Source organism: Nelumbo nucifera, chromosome 1 (assembly GCF_055504915.1).
Source record: "Nelumbo nucifera cultivar China Antique chromosome 1, China Antique-T2T, whole genome shotgun sequence".
Lineage (NCBI taxonomy): Eukaryota > Viridiplantae > Streptophyta > Magnoliopsida > Proteales > Nelumbonaceae > Nelumbo > Nelumbo nucifera.
In genome coordinates, this window is record NC_142649.1 from 207864029 (window position 1) to 207881952 (window position 17924).

Sequence of the window (17924 nt, forward strand, 5' to 3'; positions counted from 1 at the left end):
GACCAATAAACTGAAATCACAAACGAGGGTGCAAATAAGCTGTTATTTATCAAAATTCATGGGTGGGTTTTGATTGGTCAAAAACTCTTTCCATATCATATCTTTTCTGTTTCATAGATTTTCCCTTTCTAAAAATCGTTGAAAATTCAAAAAACCCGCTGACCCAAATGGTTGAACTGTTGAATCATTTGACTTGGTAAGTGATTCGTAGGTTTAAAATAAAAAAGAAAATGGAAGACACTGGTGATCTTCCTCTCTTCGAACTTGAGTCAGTTGCCATGCCATCTTTCTCTCTCTCTCTCTCCTCTCTCTCTTCTTTTTTTTTTACTTCCTTTTCAGCCAGTGTTTATTGTCTTCCCTCCTGCCGAAAACAATCATCATTCCACCAATCCCGCTGAAAGTCTGTACTCTCGTGATTTTCGGCCATGAGATTTTTGGATTGATTACTCACAAAATTTGCGAGGAGCTGGTGATTGGTGTATTCTATTTCTAAATTTAAATTTATTTCTATATAAACTCTTACCCAAAAACAGAATTTTCATCTCAAAAATTTTGTGCATTGCTGGATAGCCAGCCTATCAATGGCCGAAAATCATGATACAGATATATTCCCCCTTCTCTCTCTCCTTTTCTTCTCTTTCTTCATTGTTACCAAGATATCGTTGTCAAGAATGGGAAACTTTTGCAACAATGATGCAACCATGGTATACACTGTTGCTGCATCCTTCCATTCTCTCTTTTATAAATATAACGTCTTTATATTTTTTGCTATGACCTAATATGCTGGTATGCTAATTCAATGGTCAAGATGCGGTAAACACCTAAAATTTACCTTGACTGTTTTGACCCACTTGACCCGAACAGTCAAACCACTGACCTAAAACCAGTGACTAAATCTGTTCAATTTTTGGGTTGATTTTTAAATGACTGATAAGTCAAGTCCGATCCCTGCCTCTCAGTCAAACCCGAACAGTCAAACCTCTCTCATAAGTCAAGTCCGATCCCTGCCTTAAATGACTGCAAAATGCCAAAATGTGCTCAATTTTTAAGATAAAGAGCTGACAAACAAGGTGCTAGATTCCTAGCTTATCAGTTCCTGATAAAAAAATTAAAAAAAAAAGAAAGAAAATGACAGATTATGAACAAGGGATTCAATGTCCCCATCAGCCCTTCTATAACTGGTATACCATTTTGTTAACATATCAAGATTTCCAAAATGGTATAGTGCTCGTTTACAATGTGTTTCATTTTACATCCATATGAACAATAATCAGGCTCTGCAAACAATGTACAAAATTCCTCCTTAGCAGCCAAAGTCTCCTCTCAGTCGTCTCAACTTGAAGGGGGAAGTGCCTTGTTATATTGCCTAGTCCCTAGCTTTTAAAACTTGTCTGAATTCCTTCCTTCTAATCTAATCTGTTGGATTCTCTGACGCAGTCTTCGCCTATGATCATGAATCTTCCAAAGGCCATGACCCAATATGACCGCAGAGTATATTCCATGTGTGATTATGGGAGCTAGAATGTTATTTGTCTGCATCAGTTGACAATGAAAAAAAAACCTATCAAATCATGGCTCATCCAATTGAATCTACAGTACAATGAGAAACATTTGCTCTGATAACAAGCAAAACCAAATTACCTGGATCCATTCAAACCCAAGGTAGAGGGCCAAAATACCTTCCAGGAGGGGGGAGTAGATCTTTTTCATTTGCCTCCTTTCATACCATGCTGCAAGATTAGCATTGGGCTTAAGAAAAGGATATTTCAAGTGGAATACATGTCAATGCTAATGCTAGGCAGGGATAAAGATAATTTCATTGGTTTTGGTCAGACAAACAAACAATAATATGTATTCACAGAGAAGAAATATAAGCTAATCATCAAGCAAACACCAGATACATTAGCCCAGCAGCAGAATGTTTCACTGCAGTTACATGGTACCCACCATGGTACCACTCAACCAATGAAAATAGGATATACTGAACTAAATGGGTCCATTCAGTGCATGGGAACTAAATGCAAAATGTAAAGCAGGGAAAAGAAAACAGTTATGCGAAAAGTGGCTATCTAGAAGCTGTTGAGTGGTCTGAATGGGAAATTTTCTAATAATCTGCAATCCAAGGTAAGATGTTTCACGCCTTTCCATGGAGTGGAAAGGTGCTAAGCTCAGACATGGCCTCTATTCCGATATCAGCAAATGACCCCAAATCATTTGCAAAAGCTCAAACCCTTCTGAAGATTAAATAAAACAGTTACTGATAAAAAAGAGATTAAAGAAATGGAAAAAGGGGTATTGAACCCATAAAAAGCACAGTTAAGCAACCCAATGTTTTAACATTTGGTAGAGCAGGTAGCCTATCTGCTATCAATATAATGACGGATCCCGCAACTCAGATAGCATGCCATATCTGTTTGTAGTCCTGAGATCTATAATAGTTTGGTATAAGTTTCAAGTTCTGGGAAGAGGAAGAAACCTGCAAAGAGCTTTTTCAGATCTTCACGATGAGAGTGAGATCGTAAAACTGGTGCTACTACATAAGTAGGATCTGAAAGGAAATTGAACAAATTGATGTATCAAAATGAGAACATAGAATGAAGAAAATCAACAGAGAAGCATTATTTAAAACAGAGAAGAAAATTAACCTTTAGGGGAAGCAGCAACATAATACAGTGATCCTGTAAGTGCAGCCGTAATCACAGCTGCAAATGCTTGGGCAAATGGAACAAATGGAGGAAGAACACCAGTCTGTAGAGGCTTTCAAAAGTTAAAATATAATTTGATAGCAGAAAGTTCAAGACAAGGATGGTACACGTAAAAGGAATTGTCCCGTACCAAAGATGCAATTCCTCGAGCATCTGTTACCAGGTCAGTGCTCCTTAGGAAAATGTCAGCCAGTGCTCCCTGCATGTGAAGGGCTATGTGAGAACTTTGTTTTCCTAATGGAAAGAAGTCTGAAATGACATAATGCAGACATACTATAACAACCAGGAAAGGAAGTCAGACTATATCAAACAGAAACCACAACAAGAACAATAAACAATAACCAGAAAAATAAATAGACAAGAAACACAAAACCAAATTTATGTGGTCTGACATAGAAAATTAGAAACCTATATCTATGGGAAAGAGAGCAGCATGCATCCACTGTTGAAAATGGAAGAATACAAGTAGAATAGTAGATTTCAGGATGGGACCTATAACACCTAAACAATCCATAGTCTCTCTCTCTCTCTCTCTCTCTGGTGGATACATCTTTCCTTTCTCTACATAACCGGAGAACAATAATGGCTTAAATAGGCCCATAACAAATGGTTTCTTGGACAACCCATATTCCTCCATGAAATGGCCAGAATTTTATACAGGCCCCCAACATAACCTGAAGTTACAATAAAACCCTGACAGAATTACATAAGTACCTATTATCTTTCAGCAAGAAGACAAATCTAATAGAAGTTTTTCTTTTTCATGGTTTATATCCTATAGAAGTCAATGCATGGAAACAATTCTATCAAGAAATGGTCAACTTCGAAAAATCCAGGAAATAGAGATGTAAAGACCCCAAAATATCATGCTGCATTATCTGTCAAGTTGTAGGGTTCCTAATTTAGATCTATTGCTGAAAACCCACCAAGTTAATTCCTGACTTATCCAAGCAAAACCATTGGAGTTGAAGCGAAATAGAATTGCCTTGACTCAAAATGAGTGTTCATGGCTGCTTATGTATGAAATGAGAAATGAATCAATGAAATTACAACAACATTTTTCATATATCAGAGTCCTGTCAACTTGCCCATGTCAAAGCTTTACCAGATAGTTGATTCAAGTGCCCCTTATCCCATTGTTTATAGGAGTGCAATTTGGGCTGGGTTAGCCTAACTCTAACCTGAACACAACCTAAAAAAGTCGAGTTGGGTTGGGTAGGATTGAAAAATATGAACCTAACTTACTTCAGGATGGGTTAGGTTTAAGGCCTTGGGCAACCTGACCCAACCCGAACTTGGCATCTCTTCATATTAGTATCATTGTATGTATAAATATGAATGTATGCATGTATGCATGCATGCAACTATGCTTCCATGAATGAAAAAACAATTTCTATTCTAATACGAGTATAGTATTCCAAAAGTACTATAACTTTGTGGTTGTACATATAATAATATGCTAAGATCAGTAAACCTTAATCCACCAATCTAAAGTTCAAAAAATAAGCACGTTTCAACAATTGTAGAGAAAAAAAAAGAACATTTCAACAAAATGAAGTGAAGAAACCGAGCCAACCCAAGCCCAACCTGAAAAAAGTTGAGTTGGGGTTAACCTCAACCCAACCTAACCTGGTCTGACTTGCACACCTAACTGTTTATGGAGAAGAGATGCAGACTATTTAGAATTCATTACATATGTGTATGGTCTTATCGAATCTAGTATTAAGCAAAATTGTAATTTATGGAAAAAAGGTCAAAATTGTATCAAGCCTAATTGTATCTGGGAATGTAAGTCTTTAAAAGATCAAAATTAATCACATATGGGAACTCACCTGAACAGCAGCACGGTAGAAAAGCTCCTCCCCCACTGAGCTTGCGGCAACAATGAGTATAAACTGCAATGGCATAGGATCATTAAATCTAAACATTTTTAACAAATCATAAAATGCAGATGATATAAGATATGTTACCTGCCATGGTGACATCCCATAAAAGAAGCTCCGTAACTCCTCATCCTCCACGTCTCTGATGGCACGAGCATGAGGTGATAATTTTACAACTTCATCCTGCAAAATTAAGCCAGCTTGCTTGTAAGGACTCCACATTCAGATGGAAAGAAAAAAATAAAATAAAAAAACTATAGGTGAACTGGAATAGTTATGATACATGACAGTTTAGATTGCCCAATAAGGAGGCATTGTCGATGTTTACAATAAAATGCATAACCAATTTGGCAATATGTGATGAACATATAGATCCAGAAAAAAAAATCAATTTATATGAATAATTTGGTTTTAAGAAGTGACCGACATACATCTAGTATAAAGAGAAGAGCCATAATTGGAGGAGCCGCATAGCCAAGTCCTTCTAAAATGGCATCTAGTGATGGATGAAAACCTCCAGTACAATCAATTCCAGTGATTGAGCAGATGAATCTTCCTGCTAGAGCCATTGCACTGTATATGCCTGATTTTTAAACAAGAAATAGAACAAATCAGAAGGGTGGGTGAGAAGAAAAGATTTCTTTCTTTACAAGAAATTTATTTCTTAATGACCAATAATAAAAAATAAAAATGGAAAATACAAAATTAGGCAACGAATAGGACTCTGTGATATATATATATATATATAGGGACCCAATCGATACAAAATAGCAAGTTCAAATTCACTTAGGCACTTATTATGAAAGAGAAGATCAGGAATGAATAACTCAATCATCACAGCATTAAGACCTTGAATACTGGTATGATCGGTTGTTTAGTTTCAAAATCAATCATAAGGTAAGATAAAGAAACCACATATTGAAGGAAATCAGAGACTAGAAGAAAGTAGTTCCAACTTCAAAAAGCTGTTTGAAGAAGGAATCTTTCTTCTTGAAACTTTCAATGGTGCTTCTGCATGTTACAATCACATTGCTTTTTTCTTTTTTACAAAGCATATTATGGTTGTTTGATCCAATAGAGTACAACGTTTGTGTTCAAAATACACATGCACATGAAGATATCATATCTAGAGCAAAAGAACTCACATGTCCCTTACAGGAACAGTAAACTCACACAACCACTCCAAGACTCTTTAGATGGGTAAGCCAAGACATTGATGTTTGTTCATATAAGCCCTGAACCAGATGCCACTGAGGAAACAAATAGTACCTTAAATGCCACTGTTGAACTTGGTGCTGCAGGAGTAAACAAAGTTCAGATGACAAAGAACTCAAGGAATAGATTGCTAGCCCTAAGGCAGCCTTAGCAAGAAAAGAGGGAGAACCAGAGTGCCTTCAATGTTCCATATCTAGTAATCCTGAGAAACATAGAATAAAGGCTGATGGGTCATCATCTTTACATTCTAACCAACAATTTGGAGGGGATATGTCAGGTGGACAGGAGCTTCAAGCAGCCTATGGAGGATGTAGGAAATATAGAGGTTTGTAATAACTCTGCAATAAGGCCAAAGAGGGGAAAGCTTTGATCTCCAAGAGTACTCAATTCCCCTCCTTAGCCATCTATCAACAGTCCTGTACTAAATTTCCAAATGGATGATGAGAAAGATCATGCTGTTGAGACTGGGTTGATAAGGCCATGGTGAACAAGCAAGAAGCTGAAAATCGAAATGAAACCCACTAGGAAATTGGAAAGGAGAGAACAGAAAGGTACCTGGGCTTTTTTACCAGAGATACCTACCAAATTTATAAGTATAACCACAACAACCATATAATAGACTGACAATAAACAAAATGGAGAGCCATTATTATGGTTTACAATGAAGTTGATTTGACATGGCTACAATTGATGATTCTGATGAACTGGAGGTTGCAGCTAGTGACTCATCTGAACCAGATTTGCTTAGGCAATTTAATCTTACCAAGCTTACCAGCATACCCAATGGTGCCAGGTCAAAGATCAAGAAACCTCATCCTAAGCCAGCAAAGATCCTGGAACTAAGAACTTCAATACTCAAACTAGGCCCTTCACCATCATGAAAGCTGTTGAATGGGGTCGGTCCATCTTGGCAGTGCAGTGCACAACAGACAGTTTCTATTGATGGAGAATGGCAAACTGTAAATGGGACTCTTACATGAGAGAGAGAGAGAGAGAGAGAAGTCTTAAATATAGTCCAGCAATAATTCCTGTTGTTCAAATTATTCTGGTGGTGAACTGGTGATATGGATGGATGTGGTCTCCCACCTGTATAGTTTCCATTTGTTTATGTGTTGATTTATTTGAAATTTTTTGTTTGTTAGTGTGGTTGGTATCAACTAATAATATGTATGTATTGGTGAATTGGTCCGTATCAATTGACACGACACAAGCCAAGTTTTTTTTCTTTTTTTTTTTGAGTTTCAGATTTAAATGTCCATTAGTTACACCATTAATTGTGCTAATTATGGTCTTTTGAGATTTCAAATTTCAAACTAAGTCCACTAGTTACCACCATTTATGTCATCACTTGTGGATTTTCAAATGACTAACTAAAATAACTTGCGTTCTGATAAACTTGGGGGCTACATGTAATCCAAATAAATAATGTTATATATTAATGTTCAACTTAAAAAAGGAATGACCATTAAAATCAATATTTTATAAATATTAATGAAATGAATGATTTATCAAACTACTAAGAACAGAATAATTATTTTAGTAATCAAAATTTATGAATTTGCACATGATATGTATCTTAGAAATTCTAATGGATCTATAATTTATTAACTAATATTTTACTTTGCAATAAATAACAACATATTTGTTATTTATCAAAATGAAAATATTATTTACAAAATATTTAATGATTTAAGATAGTTGATTTATTTTTTGTTAATACACAAAAGTAAAAAAAAAAATGGAAAATAATTGATTTAGTAATCAAGATATAATAGTTGCATATGATTTATGTCTTGAATAGATAACAACATACCAATGGCTTCATACATTTAGTAATTATTAAAAAGTTATATAATACGCAACTCGGACTATTGATTGATGCATCATCGGTAAAGTTCGTATGATGTATACGTGCTATATTGATATTAATTTATTTCTTTATATAAACTATATATTAGAATATACATTTCTTATGTATTTATATCATATTAATGGTTATTTTGACTCTGGATTCAGTGTTATTAATGTATTTGTAGGATTTGTTGGGATTTCCCTAATGTATCCAAGCATATCTATATCTTTCCACCTTGTCCATGCAATTCCGAAAGCCAGTAATCAAAGAAAATTCCAGAGACAAGAAAACTGAATAATTTCAATTCCAAGTCTAGATAGACCAATAAGAACAGAAAGCGCTCAAACAGTAAAAGACCAATAGAGTCCAACTGAGCCGACTCGCCCGAGTCCTGAATCGACAAAAGTTGCATATACCAAGAGAGACATAAAAAAAGTAGAGCGAGAAGAATCCATTTTAAGAAAAGAAGGAAAAGTTGAATTTTTATTGATTAGAACGCTTAATTGCAAAGGTAAATCCGTTGGACCTTATTCTTGGATCAACACAAACTCACCAATTCCATAGCTGAGCCTCACAACAGCACCCAATTTGTCCCAAACCGCGAAATCTGCTTCTTCAAATCTCTGATTAAAGGTCGTGACCTCCATGGTAGGCCCTGCAAATCCTCTGCTTTCTCCCTCCCGTGACGCATCAATCCTATCACTACTACTCCCCTCCCCCGAGGCCCTCACGCACAGACCCGAGACCCTAACACCATCGAAGCTTCTCTTCTTCCTCACATGCACCTCACTCAACTTCGAATCGAAACTGACACCTCTACCCACAGATGAGCAAGAAGAAGTAAACGAAAGCAGAGATGGATTCCGCACTCCAGAGATCAACGACAACTCCATTCCAAACAGTTTTTACCAGTTATTCAGCCTGGAATACCTGAAAACTCCACCTCGAAACCTCAATGAAAATATGCACCTGCACCAGCTACCATAACTGGTGCATTTCTGTTACCCTGAGCAAATTTGCTGGACTATTGTTTTTTAATCATGTTGCAGTCAGAGATCCCATCCCATGAACAGCAGCACAGATTGATTCTTTTTGGTAAGTCAGCATAGTTTGGGATTTGAAAGACTCAGAAGTCGTTGATCACGTCCCACGTGTGTCTGCGATCGATCCTTGATGGGCGGTCAAGATGTTATGTAGTGACGAAAAGTGGGTCCCGAAAAATCATCATCTTCCCATCTGGCTTGTCTTAAGTTGTACCTCAGTGGCAGTGTTGTATATATAAGTTTATTCGGAAGAGATTATTTTTATTGGAATTTTGACGGATTTGGATGAACTCGGATATCCACTTTGACCAATGAATGAACGCCGCGTGGATAAAAGGATAATATTAGAGTATTGTTACTGGAGAGGCGATGGGAGAAAACTTTTGAAGGGGCACGATGTAAAACAGCCACGTCTCCCATGATAACATGAATATAAGGGTGACGTGGCGTCTTTCTACCGGTCGCTGGTCTAAATCTCCTTAATACGCTTAAACAAAGTGAAATCTGATATTGTCACGACTTTATGTGATAATGGCAGTTGGTGATGTGGATTTTTTTTTTGGTTAAATAGAAAAATCTTAGACTGAGTGCAAATCCCGGTTGAGTGCATATATGCATTGTCGTTGGGTTTTGGTAGTGTTTGACAACAATGCATTTGTGTACCGAGAATGAAAGAAAACAAATTTGCAAGGCATGTTTATACCTAAAATGAGAGGTAACTCTATATTCGAAAAAAAATGAACAAAACATTTGCACTCAAAGTGATCGTATATTTCGATATTGAATGCATCCATTATAAAAAGTAAATTTATCAATACAAAATTAAACCAACTTTGAATAAAAATGCATTTTTCATATTTGTATTTACACTCTATTTGCATTGTTTGCAGCCTTATTTGAAAACCAGCCAAAAGGCACAAGCGGCAAAACAATGTCATAAGCCAAGTGGGGAAAAGGCAAATAAATCCAATCATATCCGATTGAAATCCAAATTCGATTTGGTAAGAATTGGACTTGGATACTGATGGTGCACAATCCGGTCGGTCCTAGCTGTCAATGACCTCGTCTCTGAATAAAGCTACAAGGAACCTAGAACGGAGAGGATGAGGAAACTCCGGGGGAACCCAGTGAGATTGCTCCGAAGCTCAAGTTAGTATTCTCTCAAAGGCAAGATAAAACCAAATGGCGCAAAGTTCACATACCTTGTTCTTGCGGGTAGGGAGCCTTTTATAACCACTTCGCGCACTCACTCCGAGGCTTCTGTCAGGTCGGGTATGATTACTTCTGTGCTTCTGCCAGTTCGGGCGTCATCCCCTCTGCTGGGACAGAACCGCCACTGCTCCTTGTCAGAGCCGTCTCTGCAACTGGAGATGGCGGGGGCAGGTGGAGGTGGCAGGTGGCCGTTGAAATGCGGCTGTCAAGCTTCATATCCCAAGTTAGTCATGTGCGTCGCCCCTGGATATGGACACTTTCGGTGTCAGGTACGGTTTGTTCAGTTCGGTGTCCTGGGGGCGAAGTGCTGGAGTGGTGCAGGAGGCAAAGTCTTGAGTTCGGAGAGAGGTGTGGCCCGAACTGCCATGGGGCATGCCAGTTCGGGTTGTTGCCCTTTTGTGTTCATAAGGCTTGGGGCCTAAGGGAGAGCTTGGGCTTCGTACTGGGAGTTCGGGCTCCTTGCGGAGAGTTCGGACCGCTGGTTCCTCCCTTCGGAGCTCATGCCTTGGCAAGCTTTTATGTCGAGCTATTGCCTTTGCCACGTGTTGAGTGATTACGAGGTCGGGCCAAATCTTCCTTCATCAGATACCTCTTTATTTCTTAATAAATCGGAAAAGTTGATATATTTAATTAATGGATCAAATTCGAATATACCCCAATCCTATCTACAATGACATGATCCAATCTATCATTTATAAAATATTATATATTATTTATATATTATAGACATTAAAATTTTGATGGACTTATAAATGGGCTTTACCCCCATAAATTCAAATATGTCCATGGGCCTTAATGTGGGACCCTTCAGCTTGAACGAAAATCATCCCCTCCATCACCTTCTTCAACCAAGCGTCATCACTCTTCAGTTGAAACAACTTTGTCAATCTATACCTTGGCTAGATCAAAATAGCCTTTAAGCTTGCACGCGGTCCTTTCATTCAAAGCGGTAGGTAAAGCGATGCCTTCCATGGGACTCTTTGATCATTAGCAGTTGTAGGTGCAATTGAGTGAGGTCCATGAATGCTAGCTCCTATTGCTACTTGGTGTTACTCAAAACACTTGTGCAAGCAAGAAGGGTGATGATGCCTGGTTGAAGAAGGTGGTTATGGAGGGGGTGATCGCCGCAAGTCATCTTGTTCTTCGTCGAGGAAGATGATGAACAATGATTTTATTCTTTTGTGTTTTTTTAGTAAGAATGTTCATCCAAGGTTAAGAAAAATCATTGAAAAAAGTCTCCATAAAAAAAAAAATGTTGTCACTCCCTCAATCTATTTAGACCTATCTACTGCCTTTTGGAAGGTCAAAAAAAGAGGTTTTAATTAGCTAGAAGAGAGAGTGGAGAGGAAAACTTCCTTTGTGGCTTCAGCCATTCTGAGCTATGCAATGTCTTGTTTTCTTCTCCCTGAAAGGATTATCACTGATTTCTCAAAAGTTCAAAAAGAGAGAGAGAGAGAAAAAAAAGGTGAAATTTGGTAAGTTGGATAAAAAAGTTATGCGAAAATTAAAGGAATGATGGTTTAGGGTTACGACTTATGAGAGCCTAAATCCATTAACCTCGCCTTATTGGCAAAGTTAGCTTGGAGACTATGCACTAACAAAGAGTAGTGTCTTTGGGTCAAAGTTTTGAAGCCAAATACTTTCCTAAGACAAATTTCCTCCATCCAATGGATCTTGGGGTTGGAGAAGTGTCTTAAATGGAAAAAGAAGTCTTGATCAAGGGTTCTTGTTGGGCAATCAATTCAGGTGAGGAAGTAGAGATTTGGGCTGTGCTCCTTGGATTGATAATATTAATGGATTGAGACATGGGCCCAAGTCCTGGGTCTTTGGGTCCCTCAAAGGTAAGTGAGTTAATTAACCAACAAGAGAGGACCTAGAATGTAGAAGCTCTTAACGCCTTTGTTTCCCCATGATGTAGTGTAAAAAATAACAAAAATCAAGCTTTTTCAGTTTAGTTGGACTGACGCCCTTTGTTTGGATGCTAGGGCCTAAAGGCTTTTTTTTTTTTTTTTTGAAAAGAATAAAGGCACATTCTTTGTTAAATCTACTATCATGCAATTAAGAATAACTTTGGGGAGATTTTTAGCTCCAACCCAGATAGGAAGAGGTTTTGGCACGCTATTTGGAAGCTCCCGGTGGAACAAAAAGTGAAATCCTTCATCTGGAAGGGTGTAAATAATGCCTTGGTTGTTAAATGTTAACCACCTATTATGGAAAAGGAAAATCCTTCCCTCCCCCTTTTGTTAAGTGTGTCAAGAGAAAGAGTAAACAGTCTCTCATACTCTCAGCGGTTGCCCTTTCGTGAAGAGTATCTAGTTTGGGGGAAATTTGGATTTGAGAACTAACTGTTATCCTTGAAATTATGATTTTTCCTTATGGCTGGAGAAAGTTTTTCTTGACTGCTCTAGAGATAAACAATCCAAAGCTTACAATACCTACTACTTGGCCATGTCTTTATGGTTTATTTGGAAAGGAATTAAAGAATAACTTTATTTTTTTAGAATGCTGATCTGGACCCTTTTTCTCTAATAAACTCTATTAACAGGAATATGCAGGAAAAGATAGAGACATTGCTGGTTCACAATTAGATATGTTCATGGGCCAGACTTCAGGCATGATTTATACTATGTCGGGCTCGGGATTCGGACCAGGCCCATTCAAATTTTGGCAAAAAGTCAAACCCAAGCCTGACCCATGAACAGGTTTACTCACAATCAGCCCCCCAACACTTGACCATTAGGAAGCTATGGTATCTTTTTGGATTCCTCCGAACTTTGGATGGTTAAAGGTTAACTCAGATGGAGGTTTTGTTGACAGCAATAAAGGCCCTTTTGGTGTTGTGATAAGAAACTCTAGGAGGAGGATTGTAGTAGGGTCCCGTGGTTCTTTTGAAGCCTCTTCACCCCTCCAAAAGGAATTGATAGCTTTTTTTTTGGAAGGTCTCAAGTTATTGAGATCTGCAGCCCTTCCTTTGCATACGGTTGTTTTTGAAAGCAACTGCAGAAATCTCATTTCCTACCTTGAAAGCTAGATGCTGATGGCCCAGTTGTTTTGTGATTCCAGCTTAAAGATGCCAAGGCTTGGATTCAAAGGCTCAAGTTAAAGATCCCATAATAGCTCTTTCACCTCAGTGATCCCTAGTTGGACACTCGAAGTTCTTTCTTCTTTTCGAGATTTCTTTGTTTAATTTGCTTCTTTGTTTTTTGTTCTCTTGTTGTGTTTTCTATTTTCTTGATGCATGTTCTTGTTATCTATATTCTGGATTACCAAAAAATAAATAAAGGAAACAAAGTTTGTGACTAACATGGTATTGGGTCGCCAGACTCGCCATAGTCCACAATCAACATCTAGCCAGCTCTTGAAGCCCATCCCCTAAATTACGTGCTTATGCTTTAGCCTTTATGTTTCACAGTCACAAGTTAGGTTGGTCTTGGGTCTGTCCATTCTTACCACAAAGCCTTTTTTGTTATGTTTCACATTCAAAGGGTAAAATACAAAAACCTCCCCTAAAGTTTTCAGACAATCATAAAAACCTCTCCTAGAGTTTCATTTCAACAAACACCTCCCTTGAACTTTTGAGAAATTCAACAAAAACCTCCATTTTGTCACTGTCTTAGACGGAAAACGTTAGATTGATGAACCAGTTTTTTCCAAATATCCATTCTACCCTTTTATAAATTATTTTACATACAAAATTACTGAAATAATCGCATTTTAACTCAACAAAAAAAACATATTTCTGTAATTTTGTATGTAAAATTACTGAAATGATTGTTAAAAGAGGTTTTTTTTGTTGAATTAAAATGGGGTTATTTCAATAATTTTGTATGTAAAATAATTTATAAAAGGGTAGAATGGGTATTTGGAAAAAATTAGTGCATCAATCTAATGTTTTCTGTCCAGACAGCAACAGAAGGGAGGTTTTTGTTGAGTTTCTCAAAAATTTAGGGGAGGTATTTGTTAAAATGAAACTATAGGGGAGGTTTTTATGATTGTCAGAAACTTCAGGGGAGGTTTTTATATTTTACCCAAAATATAAAGGTCAGTCCAAGCCCAAAGGGCCAAAAGATGTAATCCAAATCTAGATCCACTCGGCATTTTTTTTGTTACACTAGGCCATGCAAGTAATTTCCATACCCAAACAGCTTGGAATAGGCCAGTCCCATACATCGAAATTGGACTAGGTTTTAGCTCAAAAAGACCTCAAACTTGGTCCACCACAGAATGGTTGTTTGTCACATGTGTACTATTTTCGATCGTTCTATTTTGATCAATGAAGTATAAGGGTTTCTTTTTCTTATATCTAATAATATCACAGGGAGAAGCCTTATCTAAGCCTCCAATAACACACTTTTATTGAGAACTTTATGTAGCAAATCTCCAACTCCAAGGTATCATTGGAACTTAGGCCCCTTTGCTTTTCGGTAAGTTACTTACGTAGGTAAGTGCATTTACTCATTCTTTTATTTTTAGGTAAATAAAATAATGATCATTCTAGCCATAAAAATTCCATGATCAAAAGGGGAATTTTTGTCCCATCCAAGTGTTGGCATAAGTTAATTTACCCACCTAGAATATGGGTATCACTTAGCTGGGTAAGTGATAGCCAGGAAAATAAACTTTCCTTGCTCCCCACATAAATCAGAAAAAAGAACATGGGTGAATCCCAGTTACCAACTTCCTCTCCTCTCAAAATCCCAAAAATGAAAACCCCCTTAAAATAAATGGTGAAAACATATTTAATCAGCCTAGGTAATTAAAAGGGTTAAAACTAAGGGTATGATTGTTATAGTGGCTTTGTGTTGCCATTGCATTTTGGGTTAGATCAATACAAATTTGTGAGAAAAAAATGTATTTTCACATCATACAGCGTCATTCCAATTAGAAAAATGCATGTGTAAAAGAAACATTTTGATGGTTTAAGTAGAAATAACAATTTGTATTGCTCAATTCAAAATCTTTTGAGGTAAAATAAAAATCTTTCTTATAAAAATTTGTATTGATCAACCGAAAGCACAATGGCAACACAACACCACTGTACAAAACACCCCTTAAGTAATAAACAGAGATGAGATTATAGGATTCAAAACTATGTCAATTTCAAGAACTTCACTTGGATTACTAATTCAATTGATGTAAACTGGTAGGCATCCCTTTGAGGAGGTGTGAGTTCAAACTATGGATAGCCACACATAAGGGATGTCATGCTCTTAGGGTGCATAACTGCATGCACGATTTTTTGCTTTTAGGAGATTTGGGCTCCTTATATATCACCCTCTCATCACTAACCCGCTGATTAGGTCTAATGTATAAATCATAACGCTGTGATAAAGCTGCATCACCTGATAGTACATAACATTTGGGGTAAATCTCTTAAACTATCCATTCTGTTTTCGAAATTGACTAAGTGTATCCTTATTGTTTACATATTGTCTTAGATATTATCCTTACAGTTTCTAAAAATTGACATTATCGTTGTGTGCTAACGGAAATAAACAAAATGTTGAATTTATCCTCCTCTGTTCCTCAAGTTTTAAAATAAAATCCAACTGAAAGAAACAAAATGATGTTTCGGAGATGGATCGAATTGGTCTCCAACTGAAATGCAAACCTAAAAACTAAAAACTCTATCTTTCCGTGTCATTGTCGACTGGTTTTAGAACCGGATGGATAATCTGAAAAGCCAAATCAGATGCTTTACTAGCCATGCTTAATGAGGAAAATGCAGAGGAAAAGTTAAAAAGGGTTCGTAGATCCATCTCTGTAAGCCAACTATCCATTTGATCTTGCTCAGCTCATGGCCAAATTGACTCAGAACTGCGTAAGGAAGAATCCAGCCAGTCGGCCTAGGACGGATGAGATCGAGCAGTCCCTATCGAAAACCTTAGCTACCTCACTGAATTGGGAACTAAGAAAAACCCTATCTGGGTAGAATTTCAGCAAGAACCATACATAAATGTTAGATTAATTAGTTTCTGTAGGAAATGGGGTCTTAGCTTTAATTTTCAGGATTAGCTCTTCTCAATTTTATTGATCTTCAAATGTCTACCACATTTTTATGTTTTGTATTCCCTCCAGGCTCCTTGCCTCATTGCAAGTGACAAACATTGAGAGCCCTCTTGTTCCTTTTCATTCCCACCTTTCTAATGCGTATAATACAATGCAAAACTAATTTGAGGGTACCTTGTGAATGGATTGCATCATATGGAAGTATGGAACGTGAGCCATCATCTATTTCACTGGAGTCCATCCATTTTCAGCATTTCTTTTTGGGTAAGTTATATACAACAACCCAGTCCATCAATTTCATTGGCCGCAAGGGTGTTACTGGTGTCCACATCAATTTCACTGGAGTCAATCCGTTTTCAGTTGGGTAAGTTCATTGCAGATTGTAGTTCTCCATATTTATAAACTTTAAGGGACTGAGCAATCTCAGATATACTCTTAAAAAACTCCTCAGATTCTTCCTCCAACTTACTTTTGAGGGGTTTCTAGAATGAATTGATGACAGTAACATAATCAATTGGACGCCTCCGATTTCTTCTTCGTAAGACAACATAATAAACAACGGCTGCAACTCCAACAACCATGTAAACCCATGTTTTCTTGGAGCCTTTACCCGATGGAGGGGGAGAAAAAGAATATCGACACCACGAGCTTGGGGCAGAGGGGATCTGTCACTCCACCCAACAACCATGTAAACCCATGTTTTCTCCTAGAAATGACGGCATGCGTTTGTGGGTCAGACCCAAATTGGCGACACCTAGATCTTTCTCTTCTCCGTCTATTTTTTTTTTATTTTTGTAAAAAATCTCTTCTTGCTGATTCTCTTCAGCAAGATTAAGAGCACGGTGAAACCCCTCTGATGGTGCGTAATCCGGCCGGTCCTATCTGTCAATGACCTTGCCTCTGACTGGAACAACAGAGGGCCTGAAACGGAGAAGAAAGTGGGGAATCTCCGGGGAGGAACCCGGTGAGATTGCTCCGAAGCTCAAGTTAGTATTCTCTCAAAGGCAAGATAAAACCAGATGGCGCAAAGTTCACATACCTTGTTCTTGGGGGGTAGAGAGCCTTTTATAACCACTTCGCGCACTCACTCCTAAGCTCCTATCAGGTCGGGTATGATTATTTCTGTGCTTCTGCCAGTTCGGGTGTCATTACTTTTGTTGGGGTAGAACCACCACTGCTCTCTTTGTCAGAGCCGTCTCTGTAACTGGAGATGGCGGTGGCAGGTGGCGGTGGCAGGTGGCCGTGTAAGTGCGGCTGTCAAGCGTTAGATCCCAAGTTAGTCAGGTGCACCGCCCCTGGATACGGATTCCTTCGGTGTCAGGTACGGTGTGGTTTGTTTAGTTCGACGTCCTGGAAGCGAAGTGCTGGAGTGGTGTGCGAGGTTAAGTCTTGAGTTCGGATAGAGGTGTGGCCCGAACTACCATGGGCCAGGCCAGTTCGGGTTGTTTCGTAAGGCTCGGGGCCTAAGGGAGAGCCCGGGCTCCTTGCGGGGAGTTCGGGCTCCTTGTAGGGAGTTCGGGCTCCTTGTAGGAAGTTCAGGCTCCTTGTAGGAAGTTCAGACCGTTGGTTCCTCCCTTCGGAGCTCGCGCCCTGGGCGTGCTGTTGCCTTTGCCACGTGTTGAGTGGTTACGAGGTCGGGCCAAATCTTCCTTCATCAATTGCCCTCTTTCCAATATGATCTGATTCTCATGTCTTGTGAAAAAGAAGGGGAGAGTTAGGATTAGGGGACGAGGGTAATATTGAGTTTTGAAAACATTTTATAGGTCATCTGGGGTCACATGTTTACAGATTGATAGATCATTAACGGGTGTTAACGGTAGGGGTAGAGCTAGTTAATTGTTAGAAACAATAGAGATAGCGTTAGACAATAGTCAAACAATAAAGGTATAGTTAGTCAATTTTGCAAATAGTAGGATTTAGACAAACTTGGCCTTTGATAGACCAGCTTTCACAGCTCATTACCTAGAGTTAAGGTGGCGTTTGATAATGCTTTTAAGATGTTTGA

At 38.2% G+C, this 17924-nt stretch overlaps 1 protein-coding gene across 5 annotated transcripts; it reads right to left on the minus strand.

Moving 5' to 3' along the window:
* Positions 1 to 1025: 1025 nt before the first annotated feature.
* Positions 1026 to 8889, minus strand: LOC104610358 (uncharacterized). 5 transcript variants are annotated; one of them, XM_010276930.3, is made up of 9 exons: positions 8209 to 8889; positions 5020 to 5171; positions 4676 to 4771; positions 4538 to 4600; positions 2836 to 2904; positions 2646 to 2748; positions 2477 to 2548; positions 1642 to 1730; positions 1026 to 1533 (listed from the first exon to the last, which is right to left on the minus strand). In XM_010276930.3, the coding sequence occupies exons 1-9, from the start codon at positions 8546 to 8548 to the stop codon at positions 1381 to 1383; spliced, it is 1137 nt and encodes a 378-aa protein (XP_010275232.1). In that variant the 5' UTR covers positions 8549 to 8889; the 3' UTR covers positions 1026 to 1380. The 5 variants fall into 5 exon arrangements, with proteins under 5 accessions (XP_010275232.1, XP_088752122.1, XP_088752119.1 ...); XM_088895996.1 differs by lacking the exon at positions 8209 to 8889 and adding an exon at positions 6576 to 6758; XM_088895993.1 differs by lacking the exon at positions 8209 to 8889 and adding an exon at positions 6567 to 6758.
* Positions 8890 to 17924: the final 9035 nt, after the last annotated feature.

Coding starts and splice junctions, on each gene's coding strand:
- LOC104610358 (XM_010276930.3), bottom strand. CDS start 8,548: ATGGAGTTGTCGTTGATCTCTGGAGTGCGGAATCCATCTCTGCTTTCG. Junction 2,749..2,835: donor CTCGAGGAATTGCATCTTTG/GTACGGGACAAT, acceptor AAGCCTCTACAG/ACTGGTGTTCTTCCTCCATT. Junction 1,731..2,476: donor TCTGAAAAAGCTCTTTGCAG/GTTTCTTCCTCT, acceptor CTAATCTTGCAG/CATGGTATGAAAGGAGGCAA.